The sequence below is a fragment of the Carassius gibelio genome, chromosome B25 (assembly GCF_023724105.1).
Source record: "Carassius gibelio isolate Cgi1373 ecotype wild population from Czech Republic chromosome B25, carGib1.2-hapl.c, whole genome shotgun sequence".
NCBI lineage: Eukaryota > Metazoa > Chordata > Actinopteri > Cypriniformes > Cyprinidae > Carassius > Carassius gibelio.
Window position 1 is genome coordinate 4115813 of NC_068420.1, and position 25377 is coordinate 4141189.

Sequence of the window (25377 nt, forward strand, 5' to 3'; positions counted from 1 at the left end):
GACTACATTCTGCTGTCTAGAATATTGACACAAACTGTGTTTCTGTGTGCTCTGGTCAATGAGAACAAGCATGAAGCTCTTCAAATCCCCTCTCAGACAGACCGAGGAGAGGTGGATTATTTCGTAATGCTTATTTGGCTGCCAGTACTGTGTGAGGTATCATGGGAAGGTTTAGAAGCACCACCCTCAGGGAAACATACAGTGGTCCATCACGGGACGGCTGAGCTAACAGTGCGACTCCTTCTCGCTGACGGGGAAGTACCCATCTTTGGTCGGACCGCCTCGCTGGCGAAGAGTGTCGCCGTCGGCTGCAAAGATGGCCTGAAGTTTCTCCTGCTCTCGTCTGGTTTTGGGGAGGTCTGGTGAGGGCGTGATGAGCTCGTGGATCCGCTGAGGAGGAAAAGCAGAAAGGTTTGGAATAACGCACTACTTAGCCAATGCCAATAGTTTGCATATTTGTGCATCATATGCAGAAATGATAAAAGTATGTTTTTTAAGCATGCTATTTCTTTTGTTTTGTCACACTCACCTCTCTCAGTGAACCTTTGGCCATGCTCAGTTTAGAAACAACCCACAGCGGGATGCAAACCATAGAAGAGAGCGCCAGCAGCCAGCCGAGAGCGTAACCCCACCACGGGTACACATACTCATTATTATACTTCAGAGGAGTGTATTTGATCAGGGAGAACGCAAACGTACCCTGTTAAGACAAGCAGCACAGGAAACAAGATTAGAGCGGCTGATCGTAAAACTAAAGTGAATTCAAATCTTTAGAAAGGGAGAGTTTCTACAAATGCATCAGCAACCAAATTCTTTTGAAGTTGCATCGTGATGCATCCACACCAGTAGATGTCACTATAAATCCCAAGAACTCGGTACTTGATGCATCTTAATGCATTTACCTCACAAAAGTTGCTCTAAGTTCTGTGGCATTTAAAAATTATTTATCAAAATTGATTCATAAAAATTAAGACAAACTTATAGGAGAATCTAAAGACGTTTAGTTAAGTTATTTAAGGTTACAAAAAAACTTTAAATTTACTAATCTTTGAAGGTAAATTCGGTCTAGAAGGTAAATGACTCACAAAACATGTGGCTGGGGTGAAGAAGAGCCAGCAGTATTTAATATACGGGCCAGGACGGTAACCAATCATGTCCTCAATATTGTCATAAAACCGATTAGCACCTGAGAAGCAACAAAGAAAAGCAAGGAAATTACCAAAAATATCAAATGTGACAGATGATACCATTTCAAAACTTTGCAAATTTGCATTTAAATATTTTATCATTTATGTAATTTAATGTGCATTTTCTTGCTTCCTGCACCAAATGCACAGGCTCTGAACAGCATGGCAATATAACAAGAGTCTCACCGTATATCCAAGCGATGCAGACGGTCTCAAAAATAGCTACGAATAGCAAACACATCCCACTGGCTGCGTAGTAATCAAACAGCTGGAAGACATACATTCCACCCTGACAGACAGACGGAGACCATCTATTAATCTGGCAATTATATAAATCAAAGGATAAAATGATGAGAGTCAGAGGAGTTGGTCCAGTACCTCTGTGAGCATAATGAGTCCCACGAGGAAGGACACGACGGCCACGGCGAGGATGAGCAGCTCTCTGCGGTTCTTCTGCCGGAAGAAAGCGGGGTACATGTCCACCATAGCCGTGACCAGACTCTCCACACACACGAACTAGAGCAAAAGAACAAACCACATCTTCTGACTTACTGATTTTTACTAGACACTTGGGTCATTATTTGTCAGTTTGGGGATTGATATTACACTGTATGCAAACATTTTCAAATCATGATTCAGGATTATGCACAGAATAAAATGTTGAAATGTAGGGCCCTATGTATTCCATGTCCCAAAATTGTATTTGTTAATCTTAATAGTTCTTTGTTATTACCATTGGTACACTGAGAAGTATATTGCTGTAATAATGCCTTTGCAAAATTATGTGACATTCAATTTAAAACAGTAAAAGAATATCATGGAAATCTTAGGGCCCTGTAAAAAACAATAAAGCACAAAAAACAGTGAAGATTCATACCTGACTGTCCAACCCCAGAAGTACAATCATGATGAAAAAGAAACAGGCCCACAGCGGAGAGATGGGCATCATGGACACTGCCCGCGGATATGCAATGAACGCCAAACCAGGACCTGAAAGAGACCATGCAGAAAACACAATAGCAGCATTAGAAAAGTTAAGAAACTCAAAATGTGAAACTCAAATTCTCTTTAATATGTTTGGTTTAAGGTAAATACGCATCACATGGAGCCCAAAAAAACAAGTGTATTGTCGGAAAAATCAATTTAGAATGTCATTTAGAGAACAAATCTGATTAAACAGACCTTGACATATTAAAAGAAAAATTGGGTCATTTACAAACAAACTTGACCAGACAAATACAGTATGTGCACTGGGACAGACAGAGATTACATTGTGTTTGTGAGCTGAGGGTCAATTATCTAAAAATACCTGGCTGGAAATGTTTATGGTTTACTACACTAAAGGAAAAGTATCAAAGTATGCAAGAAGTATCAAAAATGTTTAATAACAACATTTTGGTCACATGACCTTCATCAGATATCTTCCTCTATGACACTGAAATACAAAATGGTGTAGAAACATTGCTATAAAATTTCACAAACAATTAGAAAGAAACGGCAAGTAACACATTGAATAAAACAAAAAATTTGAAGTGGAAAAACAAAAATAGCATTTATTACAATAATATTTGTTTTGTTTACAAAAAAGCTTTTATTACAATGTAGAGCACAAAATGTATAATTCAAAATTGCAATGTATACATGTATTTATATAAAATGTAATACAATCGTCAAATTTAATGTATTACAAAGATATTACATAAATCATGTTGTGTGTGTAAATGCATTATACATATAAAATTTTATAAAATAAGATTTTTTCATGTAAAGAATTTAACTGTATAATATATTTTTTCTTTTATTTTTTATAAATTCTGGATATTACTGTGTATAAAATTTGGTGATTGGTGAAGCTGCACCCACCAGACTCGGCCACTTCTGAAATTGGGACGTTCTGTTCATAAGACATGAAGCCGAGAATCGAGAAGATGGCAAAACCAGCGACAAAACTGGTTCCGCTGTTCAGGAAACACAAAGCCAAAGAATCCCTGAAAACAGACCAACACCAAGAAAAAGCTTATGTTAGGAAAAAGTGCCATTGAAGACTTGAAGTGATTGGATTTCAAAGTATGAAACCACACATTTCTCAAGTTTAGGACTTTATGTACTCACTGGAAAATGAGAATCTCTTTGAGATGTTTAGTCTAATAGAAAACAATGGCATGTGGCAATAGAATGAAATTCAGAGGAGCAACGAGACACAATAAGACAAACAAGTTTCCTTTCTTCCCTCATTACGTCATAATACGGTCTGATGAGGGACTTGTGGGGGGAATAAAAAGAAGAAGAAGAAAAAAAACTATTTCAACACAACTTATATTCTACAGTACCAAAAACTGGCTCTTATTCAGAACTGGTTCTTTAAAAAAAGATATTGGAACCAAATGATTCTAAAGAGTCAAATCTTTTTAGTGAATCAAACACAGTTCTCACCAATCTAGAGATTTAAATTAGTGTAGTCAGTGAACCATTGTTACTTACACCCAAAGATTCACACGTGGGTTTTATTTCTTTTTCTGTTTTTTTATTCAGCTGCTTAATATATGCTTAGGATCAATTATTGGATTGCATTTATGCCACTTCTAAAAAGACTCAAAAACCTTTTATATTGACTCATTATCATAGTAAATAAGACCCACCTAAAGCCATGCCAGTACTGAGACTCAAACCTGCAACCTTTGGGTCACAAGTCCCATTATCTAACCATTAGGCAAAGACAACAAAAGAATATATGATATACATTGGATTGCTATTATTAAATGTCTGTAAAGAAACATTTCACAGTTTGTCTCATGATGGACGCTGATGTTTTTGACCATTTTCTCACCTGTAGCAGTTGTTGTTGTATTTATTGTAGCTTCCGAGTGCAGTAAGGCAACCTAAACATATAGCATATGAGAAGAAGATCTGCGTGCCTGCGTCCATCCACACCTGAATCCAGAAAAATACATTTTGGCTTTTAAAATACCATCACAGCTGTAACATACTGATGTGCAGTCAAATAAATAGAGAAAAAACATTTTCTTTCTAATTCATCCATTTCTTACAGGTTTTAAAAGTTTTTTTAAAATCACATTTGTGCTCTATAGCTTCTTTGGATTCATATGATATTGTTTCGTTTTTATTTGTTTTATTAGCTGTTTTGTGACATCTAATATCACAAACACAATGTACACTACAGCGGAACGTGTCAAATATTGAGTGACAGGAATTACCTGTGATGTCTTTAGCAGCTTTAACTAACTAATTTGGATTCAGGTAACAAGCTTGAATAGATGAGATGAAAGACTAGAGCTGTTGTAGGATTCCTAGAGCTTGTGTAACCCCTTGTTTATTAGTCTTAAATGCCTGAAACTGGTTTAGACATGATCTGGGAAAAAAACATGCTGACTGTGGTTTTCCTGTTAGCCTGTCAATCAAACACTCACACATTGATCTTTTGTAAGTCAGGTTGTTCTTGTGCTGCCAAGGGCGATGTGGATGCATTAAAGCGTTTATGACAGAAAAATGCTAAAATGTGACACTAATATGCTGTACAGGACCTCTGTCATATAAAAAGTACTGCTTATTTTTCAAAGGAGTGATTGGTCTCTAGATAATGCTTGGATCCTTCAGCGTTTTGTCTTTTAGCAAGTGAAAATCATGTGTTTGATCGCTTCAACTCTGTAGCCAGGACTATGTGAAGAAGAAACTGTGTTTTTCCATTGGGAAAATTCCTCACACTTCCCTTAAAACCTCACATTTATCACCTGAGGTCTAGAACTGTGCTAAAAACACCACTGATGTCCGAAGCAAGACGTGAGATTTGACCCATGATGCTTACATTTTTCAAACCTTAGATCACTCATTTGTCTAACTTTGACCGACCATTTACTTTTCTTGCTGAAGGGTTCATGAATCATGGCGTCATTTTTACACATCAAAGACCAAAGGATTTCAAAATTAAACTTTGCAGAATTAAAATGAGTTTTAATATAATGTCGATTAATATGAATGTCGACTCACATTGATTTTAAAGAATCTGAACCATAATGCTTACGTTGTTGGAGCCTTAGATCAATTTGATTTCACAAAGTTTATATGGCTGTTCACATAAACCCACAGTATTCTGTTGAATTGGCCTCATTTTATACTTCTTAGATGAAATGACATCAACACAGCAATGGTTATCTCCAAAATTAACCACAATGTCCATACTGACCAAAAAGAGACTTATTATGCTTCTTTCTTTAAGGCTGAATCTAACATGAAATATTGTTGAATACCCTACAAAACTATACAAATTAAAATGAGTTATGTCTGATTCACACTGATTTTAAAGAATCTTACCCATGACAGTCAAGTTTTGAAAAAGTTTAAGATCAACAGTTAACCTTGGCCAACTCTGCTTTTCTAACTAAAGGTTTAATCTATTTTGGCCTAATGTGTATCCATTTAAGACTAAGAGATGTCCAAGAGATGTCAAAACATCATTCATTATCTCACAAATCCAACCTTTAAAGGATTACAATGGGTTATGAATGTCAATTTATGTTGCTTTTTTACAGAAAACTGTATTAGATTAATTTGACCAATCTTGTCCAACTGTTTACCTTGTTATCTGATTAATTTGCCTTTTTTATATCTAAGATCAAGAGATGAAAAAAACAGCAATTGCTGTTGCTTAAATCCAACCAAAAATGACTAAATATGTCTACCTGTTCATGTGAATCCTTAAGATTTTGTTGAATTGGCCTCCTTATGAAACTTCTAAGATGAAATAACATCAACCCAACCAAAGCCATTTCTCAAATATAACCAAAAGTGCCAAACTTTTCTAGCGGTTCACTTAAACCCATTATATTTTGTTGAATTGGCGTCATTTATATACTTATAAGATGAAACGTTAACACAGCCAATGTTATCTCTGAAATACAACCAAAATATCTATGTTTTATTAAACCCGTAAGATTTTGTTGAATAGTCCTCAGTTTATACTTATATATTCAGTTTATACTTATATAAGTCACCATAGCCAACAATTAAATCTAATCTTGATTGCCAAACTTGGCATGGCTGTTTGCCCAGTGTTGGGCAGTAACAGTTATTTTTGACAGTAACTAATACTGTAATGCATTACTTTTTAAATAAATTAACTTGTTACGTTACCATGTGGTACTTTTTCAAAAATTAATTAATTTTGACTGAAGTGCAGCCTAACCTGTTTGCAGGTGCGAGGCATTGTAGGATTGGTGGATGCCAACCACTGTAAACATGAAGACGCACTGTGGACGTGTTTCCGTTTATTCAAGTATGTGCGGCAGTCATGGCGAGTCAAGGCGAGAGCAACACGAGTTTCTCAAAGTGGAAATATGCTCATTATTTCACTTTATTTGACCGTTAAGACAAAAACCTTTTAGTCAAATGTAAGCTGTGTCTTTCTGGTTCGAATGTCCTATCCTAGCCGACGAATTTCCAATCCGTGTGCTCAGATTTTGTAAACCGTACCCTCGGTTTTTTAATCTGTACCCACAAATTCATAATCTGCGCACACACTTTCGCAAAATTGATTCTGAATAATTCAGATTGCTTTCATTTATTTATTTCAATATGTTTTGTGTTATGTTGTTCATTGTTGATAGTTTTCATACTTAAGCTGTGAAATGAACATTTTTAAGGGCTCAACACAACAGCTTTTATGATGCAGAAGCCACTTTAGTTTTTGATTCTGAATATATTATTCAGGTGTTTTGTTATTTATTTCAGAAATCTTTGTGATATACAATATTCTGTTTGTGCTGGTCTGACTTAATCAAAATACTGTTTAAAAATTACTTTCTGTTTTACTTTGTGTTTGTATAGACCATAACGCATAAACGTGCATTAATGGGAACATTAAATAAAGTTCTTTAAAAAACAGTAATGCATTTTAACAGTAATGCATTACTTTTTGGTGTAAATAATCAACAAAGTAATTAAGTTACTTTTTGAATTAAGTAACTAGTAACTGTAACTAGTTACTATTTCTTAGTAACTAGCACAACACTGGTGTTGTCATAACGTTCACCTTGGAGATTGAATATGTTTCTTTTTTGAGACCCCAGGAGCCCAAATTCAGACCCAGAACAATAAAACCCACAGAAGAGGTGGGAGTTCAAAGGAGTAATCTTTATATTACCAAACTGCAGGGAGAGGAAGAGTAGATATAAGTCATGATCTGCAAGATTAACCACAATCTGATGTGATCCGACCACCTCAGAGAAAACCAGTGTTGAGCTGCTGCAAGAGCTTTTGAAGCACAGCAGCTGTGATCAAAGAGTTCTCGTGTGTTCTGATTGGTGGATGATGATGATGAGTGGATAAAGACTAGAGCAATCAAATAGTGAGAGAGTGATCTGCTCACCTGGTAGCTTCAAATTATGGGCTCCTCCAGTTTGGCAGTTCAGAGCATGAATCATTTGAGTCATTTCGGAAGTTCGGAGCGTGAATCATTTTAATCAGTTCGGGAGTTCGGAGCGGGTTCGCGAATCATTTGAGTCAGTTCGGGAGTTCGGAGCAGGATCGCGAATCATTTGAGTCAGTTTGGGGATCGCGAATCAGTTCGGGAGTTTGGAGCGGGTTCGCGAATCATTTGAGTCAGTTCGGGAATTCGGAGCGGGTTCGCGAATCATTTGAGTCAGTTTGGGGATCGCGAATCATTTGAGTCAGTTTGGGAGTTCGGAGCGGGAATCATTTTAATCAGTTCGGGAGTTTGGAGCGGGTTTGCGAATCATTTGAGTCATTTCGGGAGTTCGGAGCGGGATCGCGAATCATTTGAGTCAGTTTGGGGATCGCGAATCATTTGAGTCAGTTTGGGAGTTCGGAGCGGGTTCGCGAATCATTTGAGTCAGTTTGGGGATTGCGAATCATTTGAGTCCATTTGGCAGTTCGGAGCGTGAATCATTTGAGTCAGTTCTGGAGTTAGGATCGTGAATCATTTTAATCAGATCGGTAGTTCGGAGCGGATTCGCGAATCTTTTGAGCCAGTTCCGGAGTTCGGAGCGGGATCGCGAATCATTTGAGTCAGTTTGGGGATTGCGAATCATTTGAGTCAGTTTTGGAGTTCGGAGCGGGATCGCGGATCATTTGAGTCAGTTCGAGAGTTGGGAGCGGGTTCGCGAATCATTTGAGTCAGTTTCGGAGTTCGGAGCGGGATCACGAATCATTATAATCAGCTTGCGAGTTCGGAACGTGAATCATTTGAATGCGTATGCATTTTGAGTACGTTCTTTCACTGCATTATTCAGTGTATTCAAATGCATTTGAATGAATGATCACAAAATTCAAGATATGGGGATTAGAAAATGTATATATTTATATAATTTTATGTAGTTAATCGATAACACACAAAGAGTGCCATTTCAGTTTTTCTCCAAAAATCAGCATGATTAAAATGTGATGTTAAGTTATTGCAAACAATAGGCCTAATTTAATTACAAATACAATATGTTACAGTATAATGTAATATATGAATGAATAATAGCCTAAAGAACCTTTGTGCCAAATGGGTTCTTTCTTGTCATTATAGAACCTTTTTAGCATAAAAGGTTCTTTGGAGTTGAGTAAAGAACCCAATGGTTCTATATAGAACCCCAATGAACCCTTTTTTTCTAAGAGTATTGTCCAGTGTCGGACAGTAACGTGTTACTAATAACTCTTGTGATATACAATATTCAGTTTGTGCTGGTCTGACTCAATCAAAATAGTGTTTAAAAATTACTTTCTGTTTTACTTTGTGTTTGTATAGACCATAACACATAAAAGTGCATTAATGGGAACATTAAAGAAAGTTTTTTTTAAAAGTTACTAAAAAGTTACTTTTAACAGTAATGCATTATTTTTTGGTGTAAGTAATCAACAAAGTAATTGAGTTACTTCTTGAATTAAGTAACTAGTAACTGTAACTAGTTACTATTTCTTAGTAACTAGCACAACACTGCTGTTTGCAAAACCCAATGATTTTATTGAATTAGCCTCATTTTTATACTTTGAAGATAAAATATTGTAAACAAATTCAATGTCATCTCTCAAAAACTACCCAAAATCCCAAACTTGGTCCAGCTTCTCATGTAAACCCTTAAGATTTAGTTGAACTGGCCTAATTTTAATACTTCTAAGATGAAACAACATCAACACAACCAATGCCATCTCTCAAATCGAACCAACAATACCAAACTTCACCTGTTTGCCTAAACCCTAAGATTTATTGAATTGGCCTCATTCTTATACTGCTAAGATGAAATAACTTCAACACAACTAATTTCCTCTCTAAAATCCATCCAGAAATGTCAAACCTTGATTAGCTGTTCATGTAAACCCAATTAGATTTTTTTTATTAGCATCACTTGAATACTGCTATAAGATGAAACCATGCGAACACAACCAATGCTGTCTGTCGAATCCAACCAAAAATGCTATTGTCGCTAGACAGAGATGTAGGCAAGGAGATGTTTTAAGCTGATGTTAAGGAATGCTGGGATGCATCTGGGTGGCCGTGCCGTGGCCTGTTCTCAGATATCACGTGGGTTTGTGGGCTCTTCTAGTGACACAGATGTGGAAGTCGGACCAAAGGTCAAACGCACAGATGGACGCTATCAAAGAAGTACAGAAAACAATGTTTCCCTGCTGGGTGTCCTGCTCCGGGCCTCGACTAAAGCACCTGGGTAGACAAATCACGTGACCTTTCGACTGGAGGCACAGTGTTTTTAAAAGAAAACAGTTTGCTAATGTCCAGAGGAATTACCAAAAACGAAATCCTAGACTAACTTTTGCTAGTTCAGAATGTCTCTTTCTAGTCATGACAAGAAGAATTTTCAAGTCATAACTGCAGTAGATGAAAAGTTAATTATGTATAATACCTGCGGGTCAGCTAACCGTCCCAGGTCGGGATAAAGATAGAACTGGATCCCACGGGATGCTCCGGGCAGTGTGACCCCTCTGATCAGTAAAATCAACAGCATCAAATACGGGAAGGTCGCAGTGAAGTACACCACCTGTTGAGTGACAGGAACACAGCAGGAAGCCAAAGGACAACATATGTTTGGATATTTATCATGACAGCAAATAAAATGTACACACAATTGAACACATTTAATAAATGTAAAAAATCACTGTTATTTTATAATATTATAATTTTCACATTTGTGACCCTGGACAACAAAAATCATATGGGTCATTCATTTTTAATGTTTTTTAAATACAGTTTATACAGCAAAAATATTTAAACAGCAATGGAAATCTTCTATTGATGTCTGGTTTGTTAGGAGGACAATATTTGGCCAAGATACAACTATTTGAAAATCTGGAATCTGAGGGAGCAAAAAAAAAAACTAAAAATTGAGAAAATCACCTTTAAATTTGTCCAAATTAATTATTAGCAGTGCATATTACTAATAAAATTTTTTTTGGGATATATATTACGGTAGGAAATTTACAAAATATCTTCATGGAACATGATCTTTACTTAATATCCTAATGATTTTTGGCATAAAATAAATATTAATAATTTTTACCTATACAATGTATTTTTGGCTATTGCTATAAATATCTCTGTGCTACTTTTGACTGTTTTTGTGCTCCGGGGTCATATTTTTCAAATATTTTTACATCTTTTTATATATATATATATATATATATATATATATATATATATATATATATATATATATATATATATTTATATATATTTTGGAATGGATATTTTGTTTTTATTTATACTTATTAAAATATTTGTTCAATTTTGGTAATTAATATAGCATTTGCATGATCTCTACTAAATGCAAATTGCAAATGAAATTGTTAATTGAATCTGATGTATAATTTGAACGAACTAAAACTAGAAAGAAACCATCAGGGGTGCGTTTCCCAAAACCATAGTTGCTAACCTGTTACCTACTTAGTTGGTCGGAAACGGGAAATTGCATTGCAACCAACAGAGTTGCTAACTTAGTTAGCAACTATGGTTTTGGGAAACGCACCCCAGGTCTTAACTCACGTACCTTGCCGGTGGATTTGACGCCTTTCCAGATGCAGAAATAGCAGAGAACCCAGGCCAACAACAGACAGAAGACCAGATCCCAGTGCAGCGTTCCTATCTCCTCAATCCCAGACGAGATCCGCAGAACTCTGCGTCTACAGAGAGACAGAAATAACACATCAGCTGCAGCCTTCTTCAAACCACGTGCACTTGGTCAGCTGGAGAACTTTCAGGATTGTGTATGTGGCATAAATGTAGGCATTTATCTGGTTTATGCTTGATTTACTGTATCTGGAACTAAAAGATAGACAGGAAGATATAATGAAACTTACTCCCAAAACTCAATGACGGGTGATGTTGCGTTATCAAGGTAAGTTTGGTCATTGGATACATTTCGTCTTTGGAATTCCACACAAGCATCTAAAAAACAGCAGGAATCCCTGGATTATATACAGTAAAAACCATTGAGCCTTATGCACCAGTGATAATCCAGAAGCACATAAAGCTACAGGTGTGTGGATGTGATGTGAAGCTCACCTGTGTTCCAGGTGTTGTTGCAGGAGGCCCACGGCAGGTTCCAGGTGAAGGAGAAGGACAGGTAAAATATTCCCCAGGCCAGAACTATTATATAGTAGAAGTTGAGCAGAGCCACGATGACCTGAGTGGCGTAACCAATGCCTGCAGTTACAGACAGAACAACAGCTTGTGACAAACGGAGAGACAATCCAACTGTGCAAAATGACGTCACTTCATTATTACCACAATTTCATTCATTCATTCATTCATTCATTTATAAATAGAACTATGGATATATGTTGTTCTTGTAGACTGAAAAAAAAAAGATTAAAAATGGAAATTTGGTAAAAAGAAAATACCATAAGAAATGTTAGATAAAAAGTTACGTTTTAATTAAAAATTACAAAAATTAGACATGATACCATGGCACCTAATCAAAATAAATCAGGTTAAGTATCGCAAATACCAAAAAATAAATACAAATAAATTAAAGCTATTTAGAAATATTAAAAAGTCTAAAAAAAAAAAAATATAATAAAAATGACAAAAGTGTCTAACTAAAATATAAAAAGGAAAGCAATTTTAAAATATTAATGAATATTAAACAATAATAAAATAACACTGATCTCGCACAAAACATTGGGCTATTCAGATTATTTAATAAATAAATAAAATATTTATTTAACAATATTTCAAAACAATATTGTTGTACTATTTTTATTTAAAGGGCCCGAACTTCTGAAGTGGAACAGGTCAAAAATCACAATTTCTGTTTTATTCCACAAATAATAATAATAATAGCACCACTGAGTTAAACATCGTTTTTGTACCCTCTGGTTCCTGTGCACTTATATAACACACAAACTGCTCTTGTCATACTGTAATGGTTTGTAATTTTTCATGCTACACATTTAAAGATCCAAGGAACCAACATCTCGTTGCTTCACCTTCAAACAGCGGGCTGATCTTCCTCCAGCATGTGATTCCTCCCTCGCTGGTGAACTGACCCAGAGAGATCTCCAGGAAAAACACGGGAATACCGCAGGTGAAGAGGAAGATCAGGTAGGGGATGAAAAATGCACCTGGAAGAGGATAAAGACGTAAGTCATACAGAAGGAGAATCAGAGTTTGAGGCTCAAGGGGAGAAATGTGTGAGATTACTGAAGTCTGTTTCTCAGGAGAAACATTCAGCAAACGCAAGAAATGTTTCCAAAGGCCCAAACGTCTCTGTATGGACACACGCTACGGGTTGATCAAACAACAGCTGTGACCTTTCACCTTCTGAACTGGTAACGCTTTCATAAGGCCAGTTTCACAAACACCTGGCAAACGCTAAACACATTCACTATCTGTGTTGATCCTTATTAAATCCTCAACTTTTGCTGCCCAGATGGATCCTCTAAGGGTTTACAAACTGGGGTCCGGAGAGACCACGGGGGTCACAAGGGAGTTCATGGGGGTATATGGAAATGTTTAGAGAAAAACAATGTTAAAAGCTACAAATAACATTAAAATAAATTTTAAAATAAGGTCAAAATCAATAAAAATGGACTAAAAAGCAATTAAATTGATTAAAAACCGCTAAATAAACTAATTTTAATAGATTCATTAGTAAGTATAATTAAAAATAATTGACTATTAAAAATATGTGAATACATAAATAATCGATTTCAATGAATGATACATTGATAAACTGATTAAAATAATTAATTTGTTTAAAATACAATACAATTGTGAGTAGAAAAAATATTCCTGTTGTAATGTAACCACAGAAAAACAAGATCAAACTAAAAAACATTAAAATTAAGAATAATAATTTGATAGATATGATTAGTGAAAGTATATAAATAATAAATGTATTAAAATAATTATATGTACTAAAAAACTGTATTATCTAACACTAACATACAGTCATGCCCACAAATATTGGCACCCTTGGCAAATATGATCAAATAAGGCTGTGAAAATTCATCTGCATTCTTCATCCTTTTGATTTTTTATTAAAAAAATTCACAAGAATGTATCCTTTCATTGGATAATAAGAATTTAAAAAGGAGGGGAAATATCATTATGAAATTAATGTTTTTCTCAAATACTCGTTGGACACAATTATTGGCACCCCTAGAAATTCTTATGAGTAAAATGTCTCTGAAGTATATTCCCATATATATTCACAATTTTGAGCACTCCAGCATGATTATAAACATGAAATTATTCAGCCATGATCAGACTTTTTTTTTTTTTTTTTTGGACATATTCTATATTAATGCCCTATTATTATTCTTATTATTTTTTTTACATAAAATAAGGAAATTGTATATTTTTGAGCATGTGCCATACTGATACCATACTAATACTGTGGACATATACCATGATTTTTTGGACATTTAATCTGGTAATACCATATTGTTTGGATATGCACCATGATAATATCATGCTTTTGTACACGTATCATGGTAATATAATATTTTTGAACATGTACCATGATTATACTTTGGGTTTTTCTAGACATACCAGGGTAATAACATGCACCATGGTCATGCCATGTTTTTGTACATGTACCATAATAAAATCTTGTTTTTTATTCATGTACCATGGACATACCATATTTTGCATATGTACCATGGTAATACCATGCATTTGGACATGTTCCATGATAATACTTAGTTTTTTTGTACATGTATCCATGTAAAACATGTGCTATGTAAATAACATGTTTCTTGACATGTACTATGATAAAGCCATGATTTTTATAATATGTACTATTGTGACACCATGCTTTTTTAGACACATGCGTTGTTGTTGTTTTTTCTGGACATGTACCATGGTAATTGCCTGATTTCTGATATGTAAGATGGTAAATCACCTTTTTTGCATGTTACAATTAAACCATGTTTTCTTGGGCCAAGTGTCATGGTACAATAATGACATCAAATTATATTAGACTGTTACTTCTTTATATACCATTGTACCAGTTCATGTACCATTTCATTTTCCAGAATACCATGTTAAATGTCCAAAATACCATAGTAGCACCATTTCTGCATTTCTGTAATTGAGGTTTATGGACATGTTCATGTTAATATTATGTTAAACTGTGATTTACCATTGTCAAACCTTGTTATTTAGGAGCTGTAACATGGTATACCATGGCTTTTTGAACATGGTATCATAGTGATAGCATGTTTTGGACATGTATAATGATCAGTATCATGGTAGTTCTGCATCTCCTCACCTCCACCGTTCTTGTAGCAGAGATACGGGAAGCGCCACACGTTTCCCAGTCCGATGATCTCTCCGGCCACCGACAGGACAAACTCCAGCTTGTTGCTCCACTGTCCTCTGTCCTTCATCTTCACCTCCGTGTTTGGGACAATCTCCAGCGGCCGGTTCAGCCCGTTAGACGGGTCCATCATCTCCTTCTCTTCTGTTTGAAAACAAAAAATGAATCTGATGACCGCTGTTAGGTCAATAGCAGCACTCATTGTTTGGTTAATGAATCAATGTACTGTGTAATTAATTTAATTCTGTCTTTTAAGTGAAAGTCTCTCAATCAGAAGACAGATAGAGAAACTGTGTTTTCATTCACATTAAAACAGAACGTCTTTTTTTTTTCTGGTAAAGCGTAAAGAAATGAAACCTGGACACACCCATTCAGACCCGATCCTTTCATAAATGCAGCTTTTAAACCAGTCTGAGCACAAAAGCCAGCAGAAGACTGTATGTTTGTGTGAATGCGGTGGATTCCTGACATATTATTGCATGTTTTGCCATAACATTTGTAACTGTTGCATTCAGAAGCCACATAATATGGAAGCAAATGGGTAGCAATATTCAATTTGGGATGTAATATGCAAAATGGCAATGCAATATGTAAAATAGCAATGCATTTCTGTATTAACATTTACATTTTCCATTACATTTGTGCAAAGTTTGGTGCAAAATGAAAATTAAATTAGATAATTTTCATTCACCATTTCATACACCAGTTTTAATATGTAAAATGAATACCAATTTCACATATTTTCTCAACTGCATTGCAACAAAATAAAATACATATAAAATACACACTGACTGCTTTTGCAACTGTATAGCAATATATTAACTCTCAGGCTATTTTAGCAACCACATTGCAACGTCCTAGGAACTGCATAGCGGTATCCAATAAAACACTTAAAATGCTTAATGTTATATAGCATCATATTAAAAACACGTAGGACTTAACAACCACAAAGCAACTGCGTAGCAACACTTGAATGCTTCAAAAATCTGCATAGCAGCATGTTAAAAATCACTTAAGACAAGTTTGCTACTATTGTATTTACATTTATGCATTTAGCAGATGCTTTTATCCAAAGCGACTTAGAGTGCATTTATTATTTTTTAAATAAATAATAACAGGCATCCAGGACTGTATATTTGACTGAAATTTTGACTTTTTTTCATACAGGTTTGATTTGAAGGTTCGTAATGATGAAATGATGACAGAACTCATTTCTGTGTGAGCCATCCCTGTTCTAGTGCAATGCTGGTGACTACATCCTGTCTGTTGTACGTCACGCTAGTAACAGATCACACTAGCATTGTGGGAAAGGACTCGCTCTGTGTGCGAAACAGAAGACTCACTCATTGAGTTCAGATCTGTCAGCTTGAATTAACGGGTCGGACTCATCTGTGCTTTCAGTGGCCCCTTCACAATCAAGACCAAGTCAAAGACATTAAAGGAATAGGTCACATCATTTAACCCTTTTTCCACCAGCATCTTTTCTTTTTAGTTGCCATTCGCTGCCAGCATTTTTTTATTTACATGCTCGAAGATCGAGTAATTTTTCATATGCATCTGCTTACATATGTAAACGCTTGTCTCTGCTTCTTCTTCACCATGTTTCAATCTGGAGATTCAGTACTCTTTCAGATAAAGTGTAATAGCATCTCCAACCATAAAACGGCAAAAACACGTAAAGCCAGAAAATTCAGTCAATGGCAGGTAAAGAGTTAATCGACACAATAGCTATGTTTCCATTAACCTTAAGTCTTAATGCACATTTTGAGTATCGCATCAGAAACGAGTCATGGAAATGCCAAATTTTGAAAAAGAAAAGTTTTATGCTCACTTGAGGTGGTTTTAGACTTGTGCGAAAAAGGGTTAATGTCGATAATGGGACATGGTTAACTTATTCGCCGAATAAATTCCTCCATTCGCATTACAAAGTCGCATCTTTGCGCTATGGGATGGCAAAACCTGACTAATCAGCAGACTGATCTCATTTCACAGCATCTGAAATGTTCAAAGTGACATGAGCAAAATCTATCGTCAAAGTATTTCTGTAGAATTGACCTTTTGCAAAGACCCACCCACTTTTAGCTACGGTTGCTATCCCTGACAAACAATGCCGCTGTTACACTACAAATCATGTTCTCACGCAGTGAAAAATGCATCGCACATTAAAGAGAAAACGGACAACGTGCCGACAGACCGGACAAGACTCTCACCTTTCAAATTGTAATTTTTTTTGCGAAATTCAAACAAATACTATTACTAAAAATAAAACACTTTTGTGGCTATTTAATGTGTAGTGACAGATCGCAATAGTGCCTTAGTTCAAGTAAAGCACAAAATAAACATTAATAAACATTTCATTTCAACCGTGGAACACACCATTTTTCAAGTTGCGACATTCCAATTTTGCGCATAATTAAAATGTGCAACTTTTGATGGAAACCCGGCCAATGGCTTCCTATAACCTTGATTTTTTTTTAAGAAGCAAGGGACATGTTATTATTTTTGTTTTAAATAAATTTTTAGTTAGGGCTGGGATAAATTCGATGCATCGCGATTCGTGGATTGATTCTGAATGCATTGCGATTCACTCTTATCTGAGCTAAATCTTTACAGCAGATGGCGCTCTAATCTAGTTTTTAACTTCATAATCAAATGCTAATGAAGAACAGAACTTGTGTGTCCAGTTGAGTCATGAGTCACACCTCGGCTCAGAATGACACAAGATTAATGTAAACACCCTTGTGATCCACTTTAAACTTTTCGAAATTTATGAACGATAATTTTAGGTTGAAATGTTTGTAAGGAACTGGAAGCAAGCAGAGTGTGGCTGTTTATAAAGTATGTAGGCCTGTCTGAGAGAGAATCTGCGATGCAATCATTTTTTTTCCACAGCCCTAATTTTGATTTTTTTTGATTTTAAGCAAATTCTCACAGAATTTTAAACAACTCCGGTGTTGGATCATAACCCTGCTTCAAGGCTCCAGGGGTCCAGAGTTAACAGGTCTCCCTGTCTCCGTCCCTCGAGGGACAGACGTCTGTTCCACATACTTGAGCTTTCAAACAACAAGCATAGTGGATGTCCCGCAGAGCCAGAGGCCTTGAGAAAGTGCTCTTTCTCTCGTCCAGAAACAGCACAGCGCCTCTACTGTCACAGTTGTGAGTGAAAAGCATTACCAGGCTGGTAAAAATAGACTCTTGCATTAACAAGACACCTGAAGGAATGAAGAGCTGGAAGCATGAGCTAGAACAGACTTCTGGGATTGAAGGCCATTTGTTTAAAAAAGATGGCGGCGGTTTGATCACAGTTTACTGCAGTTTTCACAAGGCCAGAGATGAGATCACAAGTTAGTCTTACAGAGCTGAGCTTCTGTGTGCTGTTTACCCCAAGAATAAAAAAAAACACAAAAGAGATCTGGTTATTAGATGCTTAAATAACTTGCTTCTCATAATGTGTTCTTGGTGCGATCTCAGGTCTTTCAGAATTGATCTCAAAAGCATCCAATCTGTGCTACGATTTGCCTATGATACCAAACTGTACATTTAAAGTATCTTTTTCCACATTACCAAAGATATTTTCTACTCGAGTTTTCTGCTTCTCAGTCTGTTCTCACTAGAAGACAAAAAAAACTTTTTAATCAAAAATACGAGGTTTAAATGGAGAGTAAATGGAATAGGCTCTTATAAACCCACGCATGTCTGGAGTTTTAAAAGAGATCTCAAAATGTTTCAAACTGTCCTCAGATTTTTCAAGAAAAGAGAAACTGCATATAGATGTCCTTAACATCTCAACTGTCTCTCCTAGACACCAGTGAGATGCAAACTGACCTGCTCAAGTCTCCAACTTCTCAGATTTCTTTTGAGGAAAAAAAAAAACTTTAAAATGTCTCAAACTGCAGATTTTTCAGAGAGACAAAAAAGAAAAGAGGGACTGCAGAAAGTTCTCTAATATCTCATTTGTTTCTAGACAATGTAATGCAAATATACTTGCTGAATTCTCCTGCTTCTTAGATGTTTCTCCTAAAGGGAAAATCGAGGAAAACCCTGCTAATCACATATATCCTCTTTAGAGTCACAAAAGGGATCTTTAAAAATCTCAAAAAGTTCTCAAATTTCACACAGATTCTAAGAATTCCCCAAATATCCATTTAATATCTCAGCTGTTTCTTCTCGACAACAGAATGCAAGCAGACCTGCTCAATTTTCCCACCTCTCAGATGTTTCTCCTTCAAGAGCAACCCCCCAGATAATATTATGTGTCATCTCTAGAGTTACAAAAGAGATCTAAAAATATCTCAGACAGTTCTCAGATTTCTCCCAGATTCCAAAGGAGAGAAGAATTCCACAAAGGTCTCTTTAACATCACAGCTGTTTCTCCCAGACACCAATGAGATGCAAACCGACCTCCTTAGATCCACTGTTTTTCAGATGTTTTTCTGCTCAGAAAGGAAACCCTGTTAATCTCACATTTCAAAAGAGATCTCAAAAATGTCTCAAACAGTTCTCAGATTTCTCAAAAACAGCAAAAGAAAAGAGCAATTGCACATAGATCTCGTTATCATCTCAATAGTTTCTCCAAGACACCAATTGTAATGCAAACTGATGAATTCTCCTGCTTCTCGGATGTACTGTATCTGAGGGAAAAACCCTGCTAAAATCACACATATATCAGTTTCAAAGGAGATCTACAAATATCTCAAACTGTGCTCCGCTTTCTCAAAGATACCAGAGTAATGTCTCAACAATATCTCCAACAAATGCATGTACTTTTTTAGACACCAAGTCCCTTAACATCTCAAAAAGACCCTGCTAATCTCTGATATATGATCATCAAATCTGACGAGATTAGCCTGCAACCAAACGTGTCTCAATATGAGCTCAGTTATTTCTCAAACTCTCATTAGATATGAAAGAGCAAACTCTCTTTCTAAGAGCACTGACGTGTCCTCAGGGCTATCTGTGATATCAAATTACGCTTTGAAGGATGAGGAATGACAGAAATAGAAAAGCTCTCGATGCAGGTAGATACTTGCAGGACAAATATAAAAATGGCATCTTGCCAAAAGTTGCTGTTTGCCAGAATCTCTGCCGGCTCAGTAAATCTCTCAACTTGCTGACATAAAGCTGGGACGTCCAGGCAGAAAGATCCTCAAATAATCCAAAACCACAGTCAGTGTGGGGCCAAACTCAAGCGTCCGTAAATCACACTCGTGTGTCATTAGATCCTTCAGCTTGGCAGCTCATTATTGGGATTCACAGCTATTGAACTGATTCACAAAGTTTTATTTAATGGGTGCAGCTGTCAACCAATTGACAAATTGAAATGAATGAGTTTATTTTCAATCATACAAGCAGAATAACATGTTGTGAATCTGAACATGCTAGTGGAAAACTCCCAGAGGAACGAACCGCAAAACATCTTCACACTGTATATCACACATGTGATGTGTGCATGAAGCGCTGCAAATCCTCAGACGTGGAGTCTGCATTCAGTCTGACCAGATTTTTTATACAAAGCAAAAATAACTAATTGCTTTGCAGGCAACTGGTTACTGTTTTTAGTCATCTTCAATAGTTGTATCTCATGATCGTAAAAAAAAATTATGAACAAATGGTCTAATTATAATTGTAGACGAATATAATTACTGTTTAAAAGTTTGGAATTTATTTGCAAATGTTTTTGAAATAAGTCTCTTTTGCGCACGTGTTTATGTGATCAAAAACACTGGAAAAAATGGTTATATTGTAAAATATTTTTACACTTTACATGTTCTGTGTGTATATATATTCAAATGTAATTTATTCCTGTGATCAAAGCTGGTTTTTCAGCATAATTTCTCCAGTCTTCAGTGTCACGTGCTGATTATCATATTTTGTGGGAACTGTGATACATTTTATTTTTCAGGATTCTTTCATGAACAGAAGGTTCAAAACAACAGCATTTACGTGTAATAATTTTGTAATATTATAAATATCTTTGCTGTCACTTTTGAGCAATTAAATGCATCCTTAAATAAAATTATTAATATCTTATATATATAAAAAAATCTGGTAACACTTTAGAATAATGGTCCATTAGTTAATATTAGTTAACTACTTTAGTTAACATGATCTAAGCAAGACCAATCCTTCTACAGCATTTATTAATCTTAGTTGATGTTAATTTCAACATTTACTAATGCATATTCAAATCAAAAGTTGTGCTTGTTAACATTAGTTAATGCACTGTGAATTAGCATGAACTAACAATGAATAACTGTATTTCCATTAACTAACATTAACAAAGATTAATAAATACAGTAATGCATTGTTCATTGTTTGTTCATGGATTAACTAACATTAACTAATGGACCATTATTCTAAAGTGTTACCAAAAATCATACTGACCCAAACTTTTCAACTGTATTGCAAATTCTGCATGCATTTATAAAACAAGTATTTTTGTGAACGAAAAGCATCAGTTATTTAGAAGGGAAAGAAGTCAAATTGTGCTGAAGGTGAAAATAATATTTGTAACAGTAAAAATTAGTTTTAATAGAATCAAAGAGATAAAGCTACACAAACATGCACTCATAGAGTTGCATTTACCTAAAAAAAAAAAAAAAAAGTCATGCACACACAAGAATGCATTAGATTGAAGATGCATGAAGAAGAGAAAGCTCACCTTTCATTAGAACGTTGCAGTGTCAGGTTTCCTGTATATTCTCAGGTTTTGCTCTGTAATGTGGAGGTTTTCTGGTTTCGTAGATCCCGTCTGTCAGCTCTGGATGGTCCTAGTCCAACTCCTCCCCCCTGCACCTCCCTCTCGCTCCCATTCACAAAACACTGAGAGCTTGAGGCTTCAGTGGGGCACCGGCCGATTGCATAACGCCGTCACCCAGCGCTCGTTCAGCCTGTGAAGCTTTGTGTTTCTCTCAGCTGAAGGACACCAGAGAAACCAAGCATTCTGGCTCCATCTCAAAAGACCACCCTGATCACACCAGCCTCTCAGGAGCTGAATAAACGGGGCTCAGAATGATCCTCCAGAGAGGAGCATGGGATACTAGTCAAAAGCAGAATCATTTCTATTGCAATATTTAATTTTTATTTGAAAAGTGCACTCAGTTTCTTTTTTTTTTCCATTTTTTATCAGTATTTTTAGTTGCATTTTGTTAAACAAACAGTGAACCCAAAGCACTCTAAACACCCTCTTAGTATTACCTTAAACTAATTTCTGTAAAATTGATTATTGATTACAACTTGGATGTTTTTTTCCCCCTTAACTCAAGTTTGTCTGTGAATTGAAGCGGTTCCTCATTCACTCCTTTCTCCTGCTCATTCTCTGTGTGTTCAGGCGTTCTCTGCATACTGATGCTTTAGGAAGAGTGTTTTTCTTCCCAGAAACTCAATGATGCTCATTTAGGAGAACAAAGCGCACACACCGCTCTCCCGGAGCACAGTTTTACTGCGCAGACTGTCGCTCGTTTATAACTGGGATTTAATGCAGATCTCAAGGTTTCCATTTCATCTCAGATGTTTCTTCTTAAAGTCTTCAGGAGAGATAAAAACAGCAAATTTGGGCAATAGAATAGGGCTAAGAAATGACCCTGGAGCATATTGAGGTTGTTGAGACACTCACATGAGATTACTGGAGTCTTATTCTCAGGAGAAACATCTGAGACTTCAGCATTTGATCATGGTCTTGCTGTCCAGACTGCTGCGCATGAGCCTTTTATAAGAGCTTTGCAGTATTTCATTTTTATGTTTATTAAATTCTAATTATTTTACGACTGTTCGATCAAGATTTGTTGGGGAATAAGACTGATATTCATACTTCAATATTAATGATTGGAATTAGTGCATTTTCTGGAAAAAGCCAGAGATTGAAGATAACCAGATACAGATCTGATGTATAAAAATAAATCATTAATGAGAGAAATATCAGGAAAAATATTCCAAATGTGTATAAATGTCAGTCTTTTTCTCTACAAATGTGCCATGCAAAAATCTTAATAGTACTAAATACTTAATTTATTATTAATTTCTTCTTGGGGTTATTATAATGAAAGATTATAATGAATCTCAAGAACATGTCCAGGTCATTAAATTCAGATTATTTTGGGACTATCGAGATGGTGAGGCTTGTTGGAGAATAAGAAGTTTTGACATTTTGTTGTAAATATTTGTAATAATTTTCCTGAAATTTAACTCATTAATTATTTATTTTTATATACCAGGGCTGTATCTAGTTATCTTCAATCTCCAGCTTATTTTCCATGAAAATGCACAAATATTAATCATTATTCTTGACAAAAGATTATAATGAATCTGATGTCCTCTCAAGAACAAGTCAGGGTTATATATTTCACCCCAAAAAGTAATACAGTTTACTAAATAAATTTGATTATTTTTTAGGACTACTAAGATTTCTGCATGGAAAAATCTGTAGAGAGAAAGACTGATAATCAGTTTATATTTTTTTATATTCATATTTTGAGTATTTTTCTTAATATTTAACTTATTTGGTTCTTGTCATTTTGCACTAATAATAATATAATAAATGTCATAATGCAAAAACCATCCCATTTTCATTACTGCAGTGCAGAAACAATAATCAATTAAAATTTATTACACTATAAAATGTTGTTGTATTTAAAAATCACAAAATGTAAATATATTTTTCATAAATATAAATAAGGCTACAAAGCAACAAATATTATGTAAACATATTTTAAAGTTTTTTTTTCGATGATTTTCGATTGAGATTTAAACTGGATGTTTTATTAGTGAGTATTGTTTAGTCAAATTTTTTAATTCGGTTTTGACCAATTAAGGGGTCAGTTGCCAATACGGTAGCTTATGCATATAATTTATGTTGTGAAATATGCAGTAGGGCTCTCTGGCATCTTCTGGAGCAGCGGCACATTATAAAAGATGTTTACAGACCATTAGAGGGTGTTCACTTCTCTCTGAGCATCTAATTACACACATGCCTTTCTCAGAAACAGGGAAAACGGCAAGATCTTGTCCAAACTTATTGTTCCACATTGTGATTTTGAAACGTTTAGCATCAATAAAGAGGAACTCAGAGATGTTTTTCTTGCCCCTTGTCCCCAAATCTCTCCACATCCCTTGCACAGGTCACGGCTCTGGACTCACGGAGGAAGCTGCTCCGTCTCTCTCGTTTAGCATCACCTCGTCTTAACTGTGACGGGAACGCTGTTAATTATGAGTTGGAGCATGTCGTGCTCAGTTAACGGCTGTGCTGGGCTCCTAAAGACGCAGTAGGAGACCGCTTGCATAAAAGAATCTGGCAAAAGAAAAACAGGACAGAAAGAAAGCGCTAGAACGGTTTGAGACGGGAGTGTTTCTAATTCATGGGAAACTCACTGTCACTTCTACTAACTCAAAGATGTAATAAAGGAATAGTTTATCAAAAATTAACATACAGTATACTGAAATGTACTCACCTTTGGGCCATCCAAGATGAAGATGAGTTTGTTTCTTCATCAGATTTGGAGAAATGTAGCAGTACATCACTTGCTCACCAATGGAAGTGAATGGGTGCCGTCAGAATGAGAGTCCAAACAGCTGATAAAAACATCACAATAATCCACAGGTAATCCACAGCATTCCAGTCCATCAGTTAATGTCTTGTAATTAATAAATAAAAATTAAATAAATCCATCATTAAGATGTTTCTAATTTCAAACTAGAACTTGTATGGGTCAACACTACTGAGAAAAAAAAAAACTCTCTAACAAAACTCTCTAACTGGTTATATCTCAATCTAAAATCCAAATAAATTAATCAATTCATGAAACCATTTTATTCAAATATTAAATAGAATTTGTAAAAAAAAAAAAAAAAAAAAAAAAAAAAATCAATAAATAATTATATCCAAGTCACAAAGTCACTTTTAAAAGCAGCTAATGCATTATAAAGTTGGGTTGCACCCTATAAAAAGTAACTAATTACGTTACTAAGATACTTTTTATGGAAAATAATGCATTATGTTAGTTTTGAGTTACTTTTTAAATCTAGACAGGGCTTGCTTGCTTGTTTCTAATATAAAAATATATAATATTACAATTAAAAAAGACCTTTCACATCTAAAGTGAACTGAATGCGCCTCAGGCTGAAGGAAGTGTAAACTCACGTCTGTACAGTAGAGGGCGACGCTCAAACTAATCACATGAAGAATATGACGCAGGAGAAGAAAGTTCAACACCATTCAGCAATAACAAAAATTAACTGAATTAACTGGATCATCGAAGGTCAGAAGCTAAAACACTGTTCAATAAAATAGGATTAAATACATGAGTGATATTTGACTCATTTAACATATTTAATTACTGCAAGTTTTTAATGACTGAGTCTGCATTTGACTGTTTTTATTCATTTTAAGACACACAGAATCT

The 25377-nt window shown here is 35.5% G+C and overlaps 1 protein-coding gene across 2 annotated transcripts; it reads right to left on the reverse strand.

The window, feature by feature from the left end:
• Nucleotides 1-126: 126 nt before the first annotated feature.
• slc6a13 (solute carrier family 6 member 13) lies at nt 127-21791 on the reverse strand. Of its 2 annotated transcripts, none has more exons than XM_052598455.1 (15): nt 21642-21791; nt 14933-15124; nt 12645-12779; nt 11719-11859; nt 11514-11601; nt 11204-11336; nt 10064-10198; nt 4015-4118; nt 3051-3175; nt 2065-2177; nt 1566-1703; nt 1374-1476; nt 1086-1186; nt 530-700; nt 127-390 (listed from the first exon to the last, which is right to left on the reverse strand). In XM_052598455.1, the coding sequence occupies exons 1-15, from the start codon at nt 21646-21648 to the stop codon at nt 226-228; spliced, it is 1851 nt and encodes a 616-aa protein (XP_052454415.1). In that variant the 5' UTR covers nt 21649-21791; the 3' UTR covers nt 127-225. The 2 variants fall into 2 exon arrangements, with proteins under 2 accessions (XP_052454415.1, XP_052454416.1); XM_052598456.1 differs by lacking the exon at nt 21642-21791 and adding an exon at nt 15348-15414.
• Nucleotides 21792-25377: the final 3586 nt, after the last annotated feature.